The 19186-nt window shown below is 35.6% G+C and overlaps 2 protein-coding genes across 2 annotated transcripts; both read left to right on the top strand.

Moving 5' to 3' along the window:
- Positions 1-9719: 9719 nt before the first annotated feature.
- LOC133864575 (ABC transporter G family member 1-like) lies at positions 9720-12565 on the top strand. Its single transcript, XM_062300956.1, has one exon. The coding sequence runs from the start codon at positions 10023-10025 to the stop codon at positions 12285-12287; it is 2265 nt and encodes a 754-aa protein (XP_062156940.1). The 5' UTR covers positions 9720-10022; the 3' UTR covers positions 12288-12565.
- Positions 12566-17981: 5416 nt separating this feature from the next.
- Positions 17982-18804, top strand: LOC133864072 (uncharacterized). Its single transcript, XM_062300270.1, has one exon. It carries the CDS (start codon positions 18047-18049, stop codon positions 18632-18634), a length of 588 nt encoding a protein of 195 aa, XP_062156254.1. The 5' UTR covers positions 17982-18046; the 3' UTR covers positions 18635-18804.
- The last annotated feature ends 382 nt before the right edge of the window (positions 18805-19186 follow it).

Here is a 19186-nt window from a genome sequence, read left to right as displayed (position 1 = left end):
ACTATTATTATATATTTATTCTTTTTTTAATTCTTTCTTTTTTATATTTTTTATATTTTTAATTAATTTTTAAAGATGTGGGTGATTTGGCAATTATGTGGGTGCTGACGTGTCGCAAGGGACAAGTGTCGTGTTCCTAGTGGTATTAAGTGGTAGTGACGTAGCGGACCGTTAGTTTTTTGATGAAAAACTTGATTGAGGTACTAATTTGGTCTTTTTTTAAAACGGATATACCATCTGTGATGCGAATTGAAACTAAAGTATCAAAAAATAAAGTTTTCAAAACTCATGTACCTAAAAACTTATTCAACTTTTTTTTTTTTTTTTTTTGGCTCTCTTTTTGTTTTTTAAAATATTATTATGTGAGACACATGTTATATAATTGGATTTGACATTACACGCTAACAAAATTTGATAATAAAGACTTATTTGTTATTTGTGCATACGGCAAAGAGCTTATTATAAATCAGTGTAACGATGGTTTTTCATTTTTCTCTTGTTTCAAACCGTTTCCTTTACTGACTTTATGAGGTTTTAATCCATTCTGGTGCTTAAGAAATGGAGTGTCAAATAGGTGAAAGTCGAAAGATGTACTCACAAATGGGCTGATTGAAGCATTAAAGGCACTTCATGCTGTGCCTAATGTTAAAAACTTGTTCTAGCTGTGTAATGTAGGATTGCTTTCTTCTAGATCCTCCTACGAGTTTAATCCCTTGTTTTTCATTTATACGCCATACTTTTATCTTATTTTACAAATGTGAGATGTGACACTGCAAATGCTTTCTTCTAGATCCTCCCTATGAGTTTAATCCCTTGTTTTTCATTGACTAATGTTATACTTTTATACTATTTTATAAATGTAGTTACTGCAAATCAATCATTCATATATATATAAATATATATATATATAAGGGCCGATCCAAAAGCTAATTGACAATATCATATTAGTAAAGTGAGATAAAAGAGATATGATACATTGTTACCCCAAAACACAACTTTTGATCACCTTTACTCACGTGACAACTTTAATTTACTTTTACTAATATATATATTTTTTAGGGAAAAAAACTCTAAAGCTAATTAGGAGACTACCCTGTCACGTGAACAAGGTGGTCAAAAGTTATATTTTGGAGTGGCAAAAAATCATATTTCAAAATAAAAATGTAGTTTTTAGCATTTCTAACATGCAGAATCGTGTAGGACTTCAATTAGTGACACTTAATTGATAGAAGAAAACAACCACCAAACCTTGTGGAAATTCATGCCCTAAGTAAAGTTCTGCACGATTCTACTTGTATTAGAGATCGAGTAGACGTTATTGGAGTAGAGAACCTTGGCACCTTGCTGTGCTTGTTCTTAATTCATTTAGTGTGGTTGTTATAAATGTGATCTATATATCTATTCCCATCGATCTGTCTTTGTTTAGAGTAGCGACACATGCACTGCTGCTTTCTTCTCACGATTTTAACTACGCATGCCGACAAATTATGAGTCCCACGTACGACTGTGAAGCATAACATTTTCTATCCGGCGGGAAGGAAGCGTTCTCGATGACGAAATGCTAAAAATGGAGTAGAGTCGGACTCGGAAAAAAACAGGTGCCCGCTGTTCATCGAGTGACAGAGCCCCGGAGAAAACCATTCTCCTCATCGATCATTATCACTTAATTGTTAATCTTCTTCTCAAATTATTAATTATGTCAATTTTGTCATTCAAACTATTAAAAAATGTCAATATTCTCTATCAGACCAACAAAAATATAAAAATTCAGTAAGATAAAAATGTATTTATAAATTCGAAAAAAAAAGAAGTAAAACTAAAACTAGAAACTAAAAAGTAAAAAAATTAAAAACAAATTAAAAACAAATTAAAAAAACTAAAATTAAATAAATTAAAGAAAAAGCGAAAAAAAAGAGGATTTTTGTTTTAAAAGAACGATTTTTTTTTTTAAAAAAAAAAAAGGAAAAAAAACTGAAAATTATAAAAACAAAATTAAAAAACAAACAAACAAACAAAAAAAATAAATCCTCTTTTTTTTTTTTCTTTTTTTTTTTCTTTTTTTTTAATAAAAAGAGAACGATTTTTTTTATTTTTTATTTTTAAAAAGGAAAAAAAAAACTGAAAATTATAAAAACAAACAAACAAACAAACAAAAACCAGTTTTGTATATTTTTTAGTTATTAGTTTTTAATTTTTGTATATTTTTTTTTTGTTATTTTAGATTTTTTTAGTTTTTTATTTAAAAAAACTTTTAATAATTTTATGAAGAGTATTTTTGTAACATTGACATTTTTTGGTAGTTTAAGGAGAGAGATATTGACATAATTAATAGTTTCGGGGGGGAGACATTGACAATGAAGTTGTAATTTGAAGAAATTATGTGTACTTTTTCCTTTAACTTTTAAATTAAAATGACTGATATTAAAAGCCGTTAGTCGTTGTAAGTAAAGTGAGTGTGATAAATTGATACATGTAGAGAGTTACATTAGTACTCTTTTATATTTTTACATTTTTTAAAAATAATAATTTTTAAAGGTATAATATTTGAGATTTTATGTAGGGAAATTGATTGGCATACATTAATTCGCCTTACATGCACACGGCATCGTGTTGTTGGTCAAATGTGTAAAATTAGATACTTGTCGGACCTCCCATTAAAAATTGAACAAAATATTAGACGATCGAAGAACCTATTTAGCAATTAATCGGCCAAAATCAAAAGCCATATTTAACTGGTAAAATTTAAAACTCAGATCCTGAACCGGCAACAAACTCTAAGCTTAGGGGGTTGGCCATTATTTGGTGTCGTCGTTTTACATGTTAATGAAATGAGAAATATTTGTTTTCGTTTTTATATATATTTATTATTTATATTTGTATAAAAGATGTGTAAATTCACAATTAAATTTGTAAAATTCACATATGAATTCTACAAATTTAATAATGCATTACTAGCAACGTGTGAATTTTGGCATGTCACTAAAATCCAAACTAGTGACAAACACGGCCGCCAATAATTAAACTCACATTAAAAAAAAAAAAAAAAAATTATAGTGGTAAGTTTAGAAAAAAAAATAAAATAAAAGACAAAAAAAATATATAAAAAAAATGACACCAAACATTATTCGAATTTATAAAATAAAAACTTTTTTTTTTTTTTAAAGACAAAATGGTAAAAAACTATGCCTTAAAATGACAAAAAAATCATACCTCTTCGAGAAATCATTCAAAACACGCAACATGCACGGTCTAAATGGTAGCCCCAGAAGTAATTTTGCACTAGTCCTCGAGAAGATCGAGGCGAGGTTGTTCGGAACCGATACAAAATTGAAGTTTGAGCTATAAATGTCGTCCAATCATATTAATTATATATTAATGTTTTGCTTGAATGCTTGAACCTACTACATACACACGTGAGAAGCTTAATTGTTGCCAACATGCAAGTCATGATCATAAGCGTAGCTCCTAGCTTTACATATTTAATAAGCAAAACATGCTTATTGCATCCATATCAATTGTCGTGGGTAATGGGTATTGAACCTCGGATGCAAATTTTAGGTAAAATTCACTTTGAAAATTAATTAACTGGCTGGCTTGGAAGATCGAGAAGAGTAACGTCAATGAGTTCATGTTGTTACGAACTTAAATATTAAGTCTGTAATGGAATAAATGCAAGTAGATTCTTAGAGAAAACTTGAATCTCCTTCAAATTATATATTGTTTAGGAATAATCTTTTCTCTATATATATCTTTATTAACAGGCACTCAAACAATCTTTAAATAGAGTACTCCTAATATAAGACAACTTACAATTAATCAAACAGTACTCCTACTTGTAACCATATTGGAACATCTAAGATTACCTTTCTTCAAAATCTTTATTACGAGACACTTAACATCGTAACATATGACCATGTTTTCGAATCCAACGTTTACGGCGGCCCACTTTATATATCCATTATCCAATAGTTCGTCTCCCTTCGTGACTCGAACTCATGGCGTGGTGCCTAATTCTGATAATAAATTATATAAACCTCTAATAAATTTCATCATTGAAAATGATCATCTTGTAAGGGAGAGAGTGCTCGTAGACTTATATATACATAGTTAATAGACTTATATATACATAGTTAAGATTGCATGCACTTAAGTCATGTAAAACACTTAGATGATAAGATTAATTCCTATGCTCTTACCTTGCATTTTATTGTAATTCAAATTAAGCATAATTAATTTTCATGCCCCATTTCTCACATGGGTTCATGAAAGTGAGACGTGCGTGTGTGTGTGATAATGTATCGATGATGCATGTTAAAGACTACCACATGCAGATTTGAGCCGCAGAGAGTTTGCCAGTACTGTTAGAGAACGTTAATCCTGAAGAGTGGTTGGCCTGAAATTCCGTTTCATGATGTAAAAAGTTAGATAGAAGATGGATGGTGATTGGTATTTGGTACTGTTTCCAAACGTATGGGTTGAACTTGAAGGTGGACTCTATGGGATTCTTGTCAGTGTTGTCGTGCGACCTTTTGATCAAAGATCGTAGGGGAAAAAGAAGTTTGACTTTTCCACTTCCTTTTGATCAAAGATCGATCGTAGGGGAAAAAGAAGTTTGACTTTTGCAGCTTTCAAGTGTTCGGTCAATGAAGCCACATGCATGACATGCCCCCATGCTCATGCACATGCACATGTAGGTGCCCATTGAGCCCCTTTTCACCGCCTGGCCTCGACTTTATAGGTGTGAGTTAGCTTGGAATTCGGTAAGGGTGGTGCCGGGGTGGCCTATCTACATTAACTACCGGGCTTCAAGGCACCAAAAGTACGTATATATCATCACCTTTCTTCTTCTTGTTTTGCACTTCTATCTTGACTTTCCCTTTTTAGAAGGCAGTTTTTATTTTATTTTATTTATCTCCGCTATCATTCAAACTTTTGAAATGCTACCTCTTTCCAGATATCTGATTAACGAGCTAGGATTAAATATTTTGTTCAGGCAGGGCCATCCACCCATTCCAAACCAGATCCCCTCCTTTCTTCGCCCTTTTCCACCAAACAACTCAAAATAATATTTATAATTTATACCAACTTAATGCGTTCATATTGGTAACCCAGGCTTGATAACCACAGGATTACAGGTTATAATTAAGATATATCGAGTCCGATAGAAAATTTGGAAAAATGCTTTGAGTGATACAGTTTTTACTATAATTTGTTTTTTATAAATTCACTTGACAAATGACAATTTATATTCTATGAAAGTAAGCAGGGACGGAGCCAGACATTTGACTGAGAGGAGGCCAAACAAAAAATAATTTAAATATGTAGTCAAAGTATAAATACAAAATATATTGGGTGGATTTGGTATCTCTTCATCTTCAAAATTTCAACGCATTCTTGAGTTTCTTCTGCGTTTGGAAAAAAAAAAAAAAAACGCATTTTTTCTACAATACCTTTCCTCTCTTTTATTTTTTCTTCTCAACTCTACACTACATCATTTACAACATAAACCAATATTTCCTTTCATTCAACAGGTAATATCAGTTACAATATGGTGGAGTAGTAATTTTCACAGCGTGGCTGAACCGTCTATTAATCCAAAATTTCTTCATTAAGGTTCTAACTCCTACAAAGATCAATATTCTCAAGATTTTTTTCCCTTTTTTTTTTTAAAAAAAAAATCTTCCTCTTCTCAAGTTCCCAGCACTCAAGAACGAAATTCCCAAAAAAAAATGCTGAGAAATTTGCTCCTCTGTTTTAGGCATGCACCCATACTTTAATTGATTTCTATTTCTTCACAAATTATAGACCGTTTCATGAAGAACCAATTGATACAAATAAGTTTTAAAAGATTTATTCATCTACACTTTAACAGCAAAAATTGGCCAAAATTTCTATCGGGTAGGTTAAATTAAGATTTTATATACCACTGGTCTAACATATACCAAATTTGCTCCCTAATTAACTTGACACAAAATAATAAATTAACCTTAATTCTCTTAATAAAACCACATAATTTAATAAGAGATTTGATTGGGCCAAATAAAACTTTTCTTGCACTGTACCATACGTTTATAGTACCAACATCATAGTAAACTCAAGAATATAAAAATAATCTTTTGTTTGGCCCATTTATGGACGGACGTTATATAAAAATAAAGAACCATTTTTTTTTCAACTGAACTGGGGAGGGGGGCCATGGCCCCTACCGGCCACCCCCCAGTTCCGTCTCTGAAAGTAAGTATTACGTCAACTGTCATGTCAGTTTGTAAACATGCATTATAATTAAGTGTAATGTGAAATGTCACGTATGAGCGGAATTAAAATTTTAAATGTGAGGGGATGAAAGTAGAAAAAATTAAAAATTAAAGGGATAAATGTTTGATTTAAAGCCCCAAAATTTATAGATTGTACACGTACATGCCACTATCTATTAACAGGATGGCGAAAATTTAGAGGAAAAAATAAATAAAATTAAAGTGCATATATATATATAGCCACGACACATTTTCTTGGTATATATCTACAATCTTCGAACAGTTGAGGTAGAAAAATTGACATGATCGACCGGCCAGATAATTAAAGAGTGCTCATGATCAGGTAAAACATGCCAAGAAAGCTCAGAAAACATCCACGAAAAAAAAGCCAAATGATGGTGTTTCTTTGTTAAGTTAACTAGTTTACGTGTATAGATATATACTTAACTAGTTCTTGCTTTGATTTTGACTTAAGAAAGAGATTTCTTAACAAGATATATAAAAAGCTTCCAGAATACCCATCTCATATATATATATATATATATATATATATATATATATATATATATATATATATATATATATATATATACTGTTTTAATGGATTGAAATCTAGCTGTTTGGCCAGACTAACCTGATTAGACATTTTGTAGCTAGCTAGCTAGCCTGAATTATTTGCTAAGTGCCAATCTAGCTACCATCTGCCTGGATTGCTTTGCAGTTAAGGAAACCCTTTTAACGGGGTGCCAAATTAAGACTTCCTGCCCAAACAAAAGCCTAAATCAGAAAGAAATGTTTCTTGATTAATTAAAAGGAAACAACACATCTAATCAGAAAGAGATGTATCTTGATTAAAAGAAAAGGACACATCTTGAAATATTGTCTCAATTATCTAAAACAATAGTAATATAATTACATGCATTTGTGATGTATATAAAGTATTTCCGTCTGAGTATGAGCAACGAAACATCCGCGACGGTAATAATGTTGTCGTCAAATCAAAAAAATTAGAGTATCAATGACGATGACCAATTATAAAATGTCATTATTGATAATGAGTTATTAATTAGCGATGACATTTCGGTCAAGGTTGATAATGTGGTCGCTAAAGACAAAAATTCATGTAGCGTAAACAATACATATCGAATTCCATTTAAAAGTTAAAATGAAAGAAATACCATGTTTGATAACGACTTTTATTTTCTGTTCTAAAGTTAAAGACATTAATAAATAACTCAAAATATAAAACACTCTTCAAATACAAAAAAAAAAAATAAAAAAAAAATAAAAAAAAAATAAAAAAAAATTTGACGTCACATCAATTACTTTTTTTTTTTTTTTTTTTTTTTAAATAAAAAAAAAATCCCTCAGAACACATAATTCTTTTAGCAAAACTTTTTAGAGAATTATTTTGTTTTATGATTATGATGTGACATAAATTCGAAAATACTTTTAAATCTACTATATTTTGAATTATTTATTAATATTTTTACCTCATTTTTTTCTGCGTCAAAAAATTACTCTAAAAAAAGGGCATCAAACGAGCCTATATATTGCCTTAATTAGACTAATTAAGTTATGGCAGCTAGCACGTACACTTGCTCAAATAGTACTAAGTTTGGTCCGTAGCCCAGACATAGGTAGACTATACACGTACGTACGATTAAATTGATTAATAGCTTTAGCCATCTAGTTGAGCAACTTTGAGATACAACCAATAGAAAGAGTTCCTTTAATTCCTTAATCAAATGGACATCTGAATTCCTTAACCGTGTCATTTTACAATTTTTCTTTTCTTAATCTATGACATTTACTGATTTGTACGTTGTTGTTGTTTAGCTTGGGGTAATTTCAACTGCATTTTACATTTTTTAATTTGAATACTCAATTTTTTTTATTTTCTTAATATATTATTTTCATCTAGTTTTTTTTAAATTAAATTAATAAAGAAAAAAAAAAATCTATAATCTCACCTTTCAATTCTCACTTAATTATGAGAGGGAAGATGACATTTGAGGACAAAATTTTCCTTCAAAGTTAGAGAAAATTCTTTCGATTCGGTCTATTAAATTAACATTCGTCGTTAAAATGTGTAATTCTTACATGCATTTTAAACGATAATCATGAGCTCTAAAAACACGTTAGTTTAATAGATTGGATTAGTGAAATTTTTTCCTACCTAATTTAAAGAAAAAAATTGTTCTGATGACATTTATCATCCAAAATTTTGTCTAATAGAAAATAGTTGATTGACAAGTTTTATTGAAACGTAATTAACCATATATATATATGACTCACATTATTTATGTAACTATTAATATGGTGCAAACTAATCAACTATTATCTTTTTATTTGAATAATTGCTAGCTAACTCCTTATACGACCAAATTAATTAGAATATACTACGTGAGAAATGACTACAAGAATGATCATGTGTTAGGTTGATTTTGTTGCCATATATATATATATATGTTACGTATTTTGAACAAAAAAAAAAATGTTATATATGACTGTCATGTCATTACATTTAATCGAGATTAATGATCGATTCTTTTCAATTGGTTATGATAATAATAATAAAAGAGAAATATGTTGGGGGTGCAAGAGTGTTGTTTTATTCACGAGGACGGTTCTTACAATATGCTTGATCTTTAGGGCGCACACCGGTACGGTTTCAAATGTCATAAAAAATTTTGACTCCTCTTCTCTCACTAAATACAAATTAATTGTCAGATGAGATTGTTAAAGGATAGTTCTAACAAAATATATCGTGCGGTAGAAATGAATCATTAGAAAGGCTATTACATTTTCATAAATAATGGTTAATTGGGCTAATAATAGTTGCTAGCTAGATAGCCCTTGATTACAACTAACTCCACCATGGACTAGTAGGATTTCTTAGAATTAATTTCCTGTTTGAATTTCACATGCCCCTAACATTTCAGGATCCGCGCGATTCCTCTCATTTCCTGAAATTAATTAGGACTCATTCCCTTAATTAGTTAATATACAATAATAACAGTAATAACTCACAAATCTGGCTTCCACGGCTCTCTAAGTCTAAGCTGCAATGGCAGCCCACAAATGCAACCATTAATTAAGTCATTTTATTTAATTAATTAAGAACCTCTTTACTTGGACCACCCAGACTAGCTATTTAGACTAAGCTCACTCCACAGTAGATGAACATCCAACCTAATTTTATGCACCCCCCCGTCCCAAATTAATGTACGTAAACAACCTGACCCAAAAAACGTGTTACGCCACGTGTCAAATACCCATTACCCACGGTATCGGCCACGTATTCTGGCAGCTTCTCCTCAAGAAAAAGAAGACGTACAGACAAGTGATTAGGCGTTGTAGGTCACCTTTCTCTCACCTCCCCCTGTCAAAACTGTCACCCAAAAAAAAAAAATATATATTTGAAAGTGAGAAAGCTGTAAATTCCTACGCATATATATTTCATACACACGATGGAGTTGAACTTCTTATAAAAAGAGAAACCCAAACACATAAACACAATAAGAAACGCTTTCGCTTCCTCTTCCCAAATAAGCAACCGTACCGCCACACCACCGTGGAGTGGCAGTTACAATCTAACGCCGTTAACTCTCACGGCTTCCCATACAAAGCAACGAGCGTTACTGCGTTACGCATGTTACCAAAAGTGCCAAACCCCACGCTAAACACGCCGTTAGCCTCACCATCTTCTTTTCAGACTCTGAGACTATAAACAATAGCTGAGCCATTTTACAAACCCGAATCCGAATGTCTCGTATTGCAGCAGAGAATTTCTCGCCGGCGAGAGGTACTCTGGGAATTTCCAGTCACATGGAGCTCGACGACGACCTCTCATCACGCGCCAACACCAGCGCGTCTCCGACACTCGGCCAGCTCCTGAAGCGAGTCGGCGATGCGCGGAAAGTGGCCACCGGAGACGGAAACGAGACGCCGGTGCACCAGATCGTCGACCTCACCGACGCGACACTCGAGCCTCGGCCCCTACCTTTCGTCCTTTCTTTCAGCAACTTGACCTACAGCATCAAGGTCCGCCGGAAGATGAGCTTTCCGGGTATCTTCTCCCGGGAAAGAAACCGGCTTGGTGCCGCCACGACGGCCTCTCCGGAGGCTGGAGAGAGCCTGTTCACAAGGACGAAGACTCTCCTGAACGACATTTCCGGCGAGGCCCGCGACGGCGAGATTATGGCCGTGCTCGGCGCGAGCGGTTCCGGGAAGTCCACGCTGATCGACGCGCTGGCAAACCGCATCGCCAAGGGAAGCCTGAAAGGAACCGTGACTCTGAACGGCGAGGTCCTGGAATCTCGGCTCTTGAAGGTGATTTCGGCTTATGTAATGCAAGATGACCTGTTATTCCCGATGCTCACCGTCGAAGAAACCCTAATGTTCTCGGCGGAGTTTCGTTTGCCTCGGACTCTCTCAAGGTCCAAGAAGAAGATGAGAGTCCAAGCCCTAATAGACCAATTGGGGCTCCGAAACGCCGCCAAGACCATAATCGGCGACGAAGGCCACCGCGGCGTGTCTGGCGGGGAGCGCCGCCGAGTCTCGATCGGCATCGACATAATCCACGACCCGATCATCCTCTTCCTCGACGAGCCGACCTCGGGGCTCGACTCCACGAGCGCTTTCATGGTGGTCAAAGTTCTCCAGAGAATTGCTCAGAGCGGAAGCATCGTCATCATGTCTGTACACCAGCCGAGTTACAGAATTCTCGGGTTACTCGACCGCTTGATTTTCCTGTCTCGCGGACAAACCGTCTACAGTGGCTCGCCGACTAACGTGCCTCTATTTTTCGCCGAGTTCGGCCACCCCATACCGGACAGCGAGAACCGGACCGAATTCGCGCTCGACCTTATACGAGAACTGGAGGCATCGCCTGGTGGATCTAAGAGCTTGGTCGAGTTCAACAAGTCGTGGCAGAACATGAAGCAGAGCAACAACACGACTCGGAGCTCCGAGACGGACCGGCAGGGCTTATCGCTCAAGGAAGCGATAAGCGCCAGCATTTCGCGAGGCAAGCTAGTCTCGGGCGCCACCAACACAGCTACCAGCGCGTCCTCGATGGTCCCGAGATTCGCGAACCCGCTTTGGATCGAAATGGCGGTGCTAGCGAAACGGTCGGTGAAGAACTCACGGCGAACGCCGGAGCTCTTCGGAATCCGATTGGCGGCGGTGATGGTGACGGGGATCATCCTTGCCACCGTGTTCTGGAGGCTAGATAACTCGCCCAAAGGAGTCCAAGAACGCCTAGGGTTCTTCGCGTTCGCCATGTCCACCACCTACTACTCCTGCGCCGATGCACTCCCTGTTTTCCTCCAACAGCGCTACATCTTCATAAGGGAGACGGCTTACAACGCCTACCGCCGTTCCTCCTACGTGCTCTCCCACGCACTCGTCTCCTTGCCTCCGCTGGTCTTGCTTTCCGTGGCCTTTGCTTGCACCACGTTTTGGGCGGTGGGCCTCGACGGAGGGCTTTCCGGGTTCCTTTTCTATTTGCTAACGATCTTCGCTTCCTTCTGGGCAGGCAACTCCTTCGTTACTTTCCTATCCGGCGTCGTTCCGCACGTCATGCTCGGGTACACCATCGTCGTGGCCATCCTGGCCTATTTCCTTCTCTTCAGCGGCTTCTTCATAAACCGCGACCGAATCCCGAGCTACTGGCTTTGGTTCCATTACCTCTCGCTGGTGAAGTACCCGTTCGAGGCGGTTCTGCAGAACGAGTTCAGCGACTCCACCAAGTGCTTTGTAAAGGGCGTTCAGATCTTCGACAACTCGCCGCTCGGAGCAGTCCCCACGGCCCTGAAACTGAAGCTGTTGGATAACATAAGCGGCACTCTTGGGGTGAAGATTACGGGCTCCACGTGCTTGACCACAGGCACGGACATATTGCAGCAGCAGGGGATCACTGATCTGAGCAAGTGGAACTGCCTGTGGATAACTATGGCTTGGGGCTTCTTCTTCAGGATTCTGTTCTACTTTTGTTTGATGCTGGGAAGCAAGAACAAGAGGAGGTGATTCGTGAATGAGGTTGGAGATTGGTGGGTACGTTGGCGCGAGCGCGCGGTGCATGCTGTCAGTTAGGGTTGTTTGTTTGTGTACCATCTTCTTGTTTTCTTCTACTTTTTTTTTTGAATATATTGGCTTGGAATTCGACCGTTGGTATAGGTGAGATCGAGAGTGGCATGGGTACGTTCTTGGTATGAAACTGTTGCATATATAGTAATCTTTCATTCACCTGTTGAAACACCTACTTAATTTGTATTCAAATACATCAAACATTCAGTTTCAATGTTTCTATTTCTTATTAGTTTTTAATTAGCCCGTTGACTTTTTTTAGAACCCCACCTCTTAAAAAAATTGCTCCTATTAGTTAGGAATTAAAAGTAAAGGCCTTTTCCTTAGCTTTATGAGAGAGGCCGGGGTTTGGTGGATCAGCTAGCTAGCGCCCATGTAGGCCAGGGTAGAATGAAAAATGTCTTGGGTACATCACTTTTTGCTATAATTTTCTTATAAAATCATGTGATAGAATTTTAATAATCACAAAATTAAGCAACAAAATTTAATTGTATAATGATTCACGTGTTAATTAAGTGCTGCCATATGAACTGCAGCTCTCTTGGTTTGTAAAAAATTTATAATAAAAAACTTTAGTACCTTAAACTGTGGAAGACAAAATATTGGGAAAGCATAATTATGTCGTTTCAATATGTACCACAAAATGGAGTAGTCACGATGAGATTGAGATATTGTACCGTTGCCCTATTGCAGTACTGCACGATCGATGCATGGTTCAATATTGCTTTGGGCATGGTATGATATATATGCTTTTGAAGCTCTCTCTTGTACAGCTAGAGTGATTACTAAATTATGACTGGAACAGCTCTATGTGAAGCCAATAAAACGAAGGAACTTTCTGGCCGGCCGGGATCGATGGTGGGTTTTATGTGATCGATCGAGTATTATTAAGCTTTCATATCGACTTGTTCCTCTTTAAATAAAGAATTAATGCCCTAGGGTTAGCTTCTCAATGGTTTCTGTCATGAAATAGGGGAGTGTAGGTAGCTTCTCAATTAGGAAAAGGTTAAAAAAGGAGCGAGGCTGCGTTCATTAGAATCATTACATATGTTTTGGGCTGCTTTTTATTCCATTTATTCTCCCGTATACTTCTCGATCCTAGGGTTAGAGATGAGCACCGACATATTATATATCTTTCTTTTTTTATATATTTATTATGTCGTTAATTCTACCAAAATGGCAACACCAACCCGGAAACAGAGTGAATTAAATGGAGCAGTGCATTGAAAGCAGTACTACATTAATTATATTGCTGGCAACTGGCAACTGGCAACCGGCAACCGGCAACTGGCAAGGGAGGGGAGGCGGCTCAGTTTGTTTAGCAATTAAGGTTGAGGTAGTGTTATGAAAGTAAAACTCTATAACATGCAGAAGAAGTTAACATAATTTGCATTAATTTATTTTAAAGTAATTGTAGTTTAATTAAATAAAAATAGTTATAATTATTTATTTAAGTTAGAGTCTTTTAATTATTTGTAGCACTATAATGTATAAATTATATTTAGCAGTAGGTTTCTTTAAGTTAGAGTTAAAGTTATTTCCAAGTAGTTTATTTATATTAGGAGTTTATCTTAGGGTAGAGATATGAGTTAATCTCCTATATATTCAATGTCTTTGTAATTCTTTTATTTATATGCGTGAGTGATTAATAAAAAGTAAGCAGAATTAACCTAAACCTTATGTTTGAAAAGGTCGATCTAAGTTCCATAAGAATCTAAAAGGTCTAGTTCCTTTAGAATTTAAGGTTAGGTTCCCTTGGAACCTAACAAGTTTAACCATTACTTGTTTGAGAAATTTGGGGCTCAACTCCACTGATTAGGTCAATTAATTATATATTTTTAGTGAAGATATAAATGAGATGAACGCCGGAATGTAAAAAAGCATTTATATTTTCTCTTTTAAGTCAAATTATGTATCTTCAACATTGTGGCAAATTGAAACTTCTTCCTCCCCCCTCCCTTTTTTCAGTTTTGACAACCAAACAAAACTCATGAATGCATGATTCATGTGCATGTAGTTAGCTACATGTTAGAAATCCTGATCTATATTCCAATTAAAGTTAGCCTTTCCAAGTGAGATCGACCATGGTTAAAGTTAGTCTCCCTTATCGAAGCCTTTGCTTATGAGTCTCCGGCTCATTCTTCAACAGGCATGCGGTTAGAGTCCAGTGCTCCTCCCATTACTTGAGAGTTTATGGTTTCATGCATGTTTTATTTCACTCTCTGGTGGGGTTCTTTTTATCCTTCCCGGCCCTCACTGTACTACTTGACTATCGGTCACCCAAGAGTATTTAGCCTTGCAAATTAAATGGTCACTGCTGATTCACACGGGATTTCACATGCCCCATGCTACTCGGAATTGCAAAAGACAATAAATTTCACATATTTAATAATAGACTTTAAATTTATATATCTCTTATATGGAAATGAACAAAAAATACATAATAGAATAAAAACAAACATTTCTCATAAAATTATTTCTGTTTTCAAAGTTCTTCTCAACAGTCTTAACACCAAAAATTAATGAGAGCCAACGACCCAAGCGTTTAAACTTAGACTTCTTAGTGTTTCGCCAAATGCATACGCTCGATAATTAAAGTATCCTCTTTCATCTCTTTGATAATTGGTTTCCTGTGCTTAATTAATTGCTTTCAGTTTCACACCGTCACGAAATCCACTTTAATCTCCACGTACAAATCTCACTTGCACGAAATCCTCCGTCCCATACAGAAAAGAAACGTACGGACTCGAACAGTAGCAGTAGTCAAGTTCACATTTTCCACCCAACCAAACCATTTACACGTAACTAAAAGGGTAGCTATATATGTTATGGTTACCTCCGCCACACGTACTTTTGTCTCGTTTTGTTAATATGTTATTGTTAATTAACATTTGAATCAGTTTTTATTTTATAAAATTAAAATTAAAAAGATTCAAAAACTGATAATTAATTGTATTGCATCAACAAATTAAGTAGAATAAAAATATAGTATATATCATTAATAAAAGAAAAAACAAAAGAGAAATTAGAAACTACCAACTCAAGGCTATGGTGTTAACCTAGATCGCTCTAGGTCGGCTTGGCCTCAACCTCAACCCAATTAGCTAGGTCTTAATTCAAAAGTTAGCACAATTACCTAAAATAATTGACGTTTTCTGCTCGCAGGGCCTAAATTAAGTCACGTAAACGTACCTTTTATAAAAACTAAATCCACCTTTTTTAGGAGTGACCACTACGTACCATTTTATCCTTTGAGTAGTTGATGAGGGTGATCAACCGCTCTAAGCAGAGGCCGGTATAAAACCCCCTTTTCAAGGGCCGGGGGATCGGCTGTAGTGAACTATATTGTTGCTGTATAATATTATATATATATATATATATATAGTATAAGCTAACTGATTTAATGTTTCTTAACTAGACGCCTTTCATATTGTAGTTGACAAGGAACAATATTGTCGTGTTCGATCATTGACGAGACAAGGACAATACAAAGGCATTCCCATGCCAGCGTCTTTCCTCGTTACTTCGCAGATCGAGATAAGCTTTGATATGTTTTCATTAGAAACACATGCATATCCATGCATTTTCATTTGTCTGATGGATCCTCGATCTCTTTAACGTTACATATGCATCCACATTGTTTGTTGTCGTTGGATATGCATCAATGCATGATATGTCTACAATAAATATTGCTTAGACTTAAGAGCTAAGTACGTACAAGGAACCAAAGAAGAACTATTTTATGATTAATCAAATTAAATTTTACAGTATTAATAATATATTAACGGTGTGCATGGTATAAGGCCATTTTTTAGAATAATTCTAAGAGTACATTAAGTGTTCATCAAAAAATGAGATGACTTTTAAAATCACCATTTAATCAATTACACGCTCAATGGTGATTTTAAAAGTCATATCATTTTTTTATGGACACTTAATGTACTCCTAGAATTACTCCATTTAAAAGCATGAATTTTAATAGAGTAATTCTATTCGTACATTAAGAGTTCATCAAGTATCCATTAAAAAATTAAGTGGCTTTTAAAATCACTATTGAACATGTGATTGATCAAATGGTAATTTTAAGCCATCTCATTTTTTTATGGATCCTTAATGTGTACTAATAGAATTACTCATTTTAATAGGGATCAAGCCTAACTTTTAGGCTATATATATATATATATATATATATAAACCGGTGGAGGGCGGCCCCTGGCCTCTAGCTAATTCCGTCCTAGAACACAAGCTTGCACTATAACAAGGTGAATGCTTCGAGCTTAGAGTAATGCTAAAAATACAATTCCACCCCAATTATTACACAACTCCAAGACACAATGAGGTAGGACCTATTGTGTGGGCTCCACCTCAACGTGCCTTAAAGTTGTGTAATAGTTAGGGTGTAGTTGCTTGTGAATCAGGATTCTTGAGCTTATTACTCTAAAGCCTGTAGGTGACCTTGGTAATTAACTATTAATTATAAGCACAACAAGAGCCATGCATAAATGATTTAATTAAGGCACTTTTATTTATAACATGTGGTCCAATTTTATTTATTTATTTATTTTTTCTCTCTCCCACCAGACCCACCAACCCATGGTGGATGTAGAACTAGAGTTCAGTTGCTTGCTTGCTTTTAATAAATTAATGTTTTACTTGAATGGTTGAGGGTAATGTATTTTCCTTCCACATCTCTTCAGTTTTTTAGTTTCAGGTTTAAATAATTGGAACCACAAATCCCACATCTCTTAATTTTTTATTTTCAATTTTTATTTCTCTTTTTATGCTCAAAACCGGTTTTATCTCAATTTTAAGGCCCAACTCAAAACAAAAAAGCACTTCTCAAAATATAAACATTTTATCATCATCAACTAAAAATATGTTTAAAACCTCCAATTATATGCTGACAGTTGTAGTCAAATTCTAAGAAGAGAAATGCTATGGTGTGTTTGGTAACATGGTTGAATCAGAATTCTTTTCTATTCTTCTCTACTTTTTTCAAAAACAAATAATATTTTTTTCAAATTTAATTTTTTAAAATTTTATCTCACAAAATCAAACCTCGAAATTCGCACAATGAATTAGAATTAAATTTAAATTTCCAAAAATTCAATTTCCAAACAAACCATTAAAATGACAACTCATCCAACTGACATGGCAATGCGATAAACTTTTATTTTTTATTTTTTTGTTGTGAATTATTAATTAAAAGGTTAGTTTACATCTTTCAGTTCGTTTGGCCTTACGATTTCACAAGCTAAAAGCTTAATTTTAAACAAAATCGCAAAAAGTTTCGGATGAGAGTGCACTTCAAAAAAAAAATTGTGGTTTTAAAACAAAGAAAAATATGTGTTTTTAAATGGTAGGTAAAATAATGTTTTTTTATTTTTTTTTTTTTAAAAATAGTTTTAAAGACGAAGCCATAATTTAAAAAAGTCAAAATTAAAATTTTATCAAATATTTAATTAAATTATTAAAAATTATGTTTTTAAATTGCAAGTTTTGAAAGAGTAACTTTACCGATGGAAAAATCAAAGCTTTTACTCGTTGCCCCAAAGGAAGACAGCCACAAAAGCAGCCCAAACGGTGGGAACCACTGGATATGCATTCTGTGTAAAAGTAAAATATGAAAGGAAGAAAAGACATGACGTTGAAAAAGGAGTTCTTATCCAGAAGAAGAAAACACAGAGCGAGAAAAAGAGATGGCGACCATACCATCATCGTCTCTGCAACTCTCAAGCACTTTCCCACTCGCCTCATCCCCACCCAAGCCCCACGCTCCCAAGCATTCACTCTCCTTCACCACCCGGGCCACAGATCCACAAACACCGCCATCCGAATCGGAACCGGAGCCATCCGAGGCCGGATCCGATTCCAAAGCAGACTCCTTCGAGAACCGCCTCACGCAGGTCCGTCTCCGTTACAGGAGCGGGACCGGGAAGAAAGCGGAGCTCCGAAAGGGCCGAAAGGCCAAGAAGGGCGGGGGCGGGCAGTCCGGGTCGGGAATGTACCTGCCGCCGGTGTCGCTGAAAGAACCGGTTTCGGGCGGGTTGAAAGTGGATTTCGGATTCAGCCCGTACAGTGAGAGGATAAACGGGCGGATCGCGATTCTGGGGCTATCGGCTTTGCTATTGGTGGAGCTAGCCACGGGTAAGAGCGTGATAAATTATCACACGCCGTCGATCGTGCTAATTCAGATATATTTTGTTGCGGCGGTTGCGGCTATGTATGTGAAATATGAGAAAGAGAGGATCAGCGTGTGGCCCCAATCCTCTTCTGCTAAGGAATGAGTATATCAATTAATGCACATCAATGGCGACTCATTGAAATTCAAATTTGTTGAGTGCGTTTTACCTTAATTCTGTACTCCTAATGATATGAACTTGCTTGGGAGATAAAGAAAGTGAGCTATATATGTTTCTCTTTAATCTTTATACAACAATCAGCGGTGACTCATGAATCTGATCCTACAAAATCCCTATCATATCTCAATTCAGTCTTTCAAAGGACAATTGAACTCGAGTCTGTGTTGCATGTAAATTAACTTCACTTCTGAGATCATGCTTCAGGGAACCTTTCACATGGAACCTGACTAGAAGCAGCCTCATCATATTTGTAACTTATTATTTTTTGGTTCCAAAATCTCAAGGAGAAATGATCCCTACACTCATTTCTCACGACAACTCCACAACAAGTTGACGTGACTGGTAATATTTTATTATTTTCTTTTCTTTTCTTTTCTTTTTGTAAAAAAATAATAAAATATTACTAGCCACATCAGTTTGTTGTGCAGCTGTTGTAAAAAATGAGTGTAGGGTTCATTTTTCAATCTCAATAGCTAT

This window comes from Alnus glutinosa, chromosome 3, assembly GCF_958979055.1.
Source record: "Alnus glutinosa chromosome 3, dhAlnGlut1.1, whole genome shotgun sequence".
NCBI lineage: Eukaryota > Viridiplantae > Streptophyta > Magnoliopsida > Fagales > Betulaceae > Alnus > Alnus glutinosa.
The sequence above is the reverse complement of the archived record's forward strand: the minus strand, read 5'-3'. Positions and strand labels throughout refer to the sequence as shown.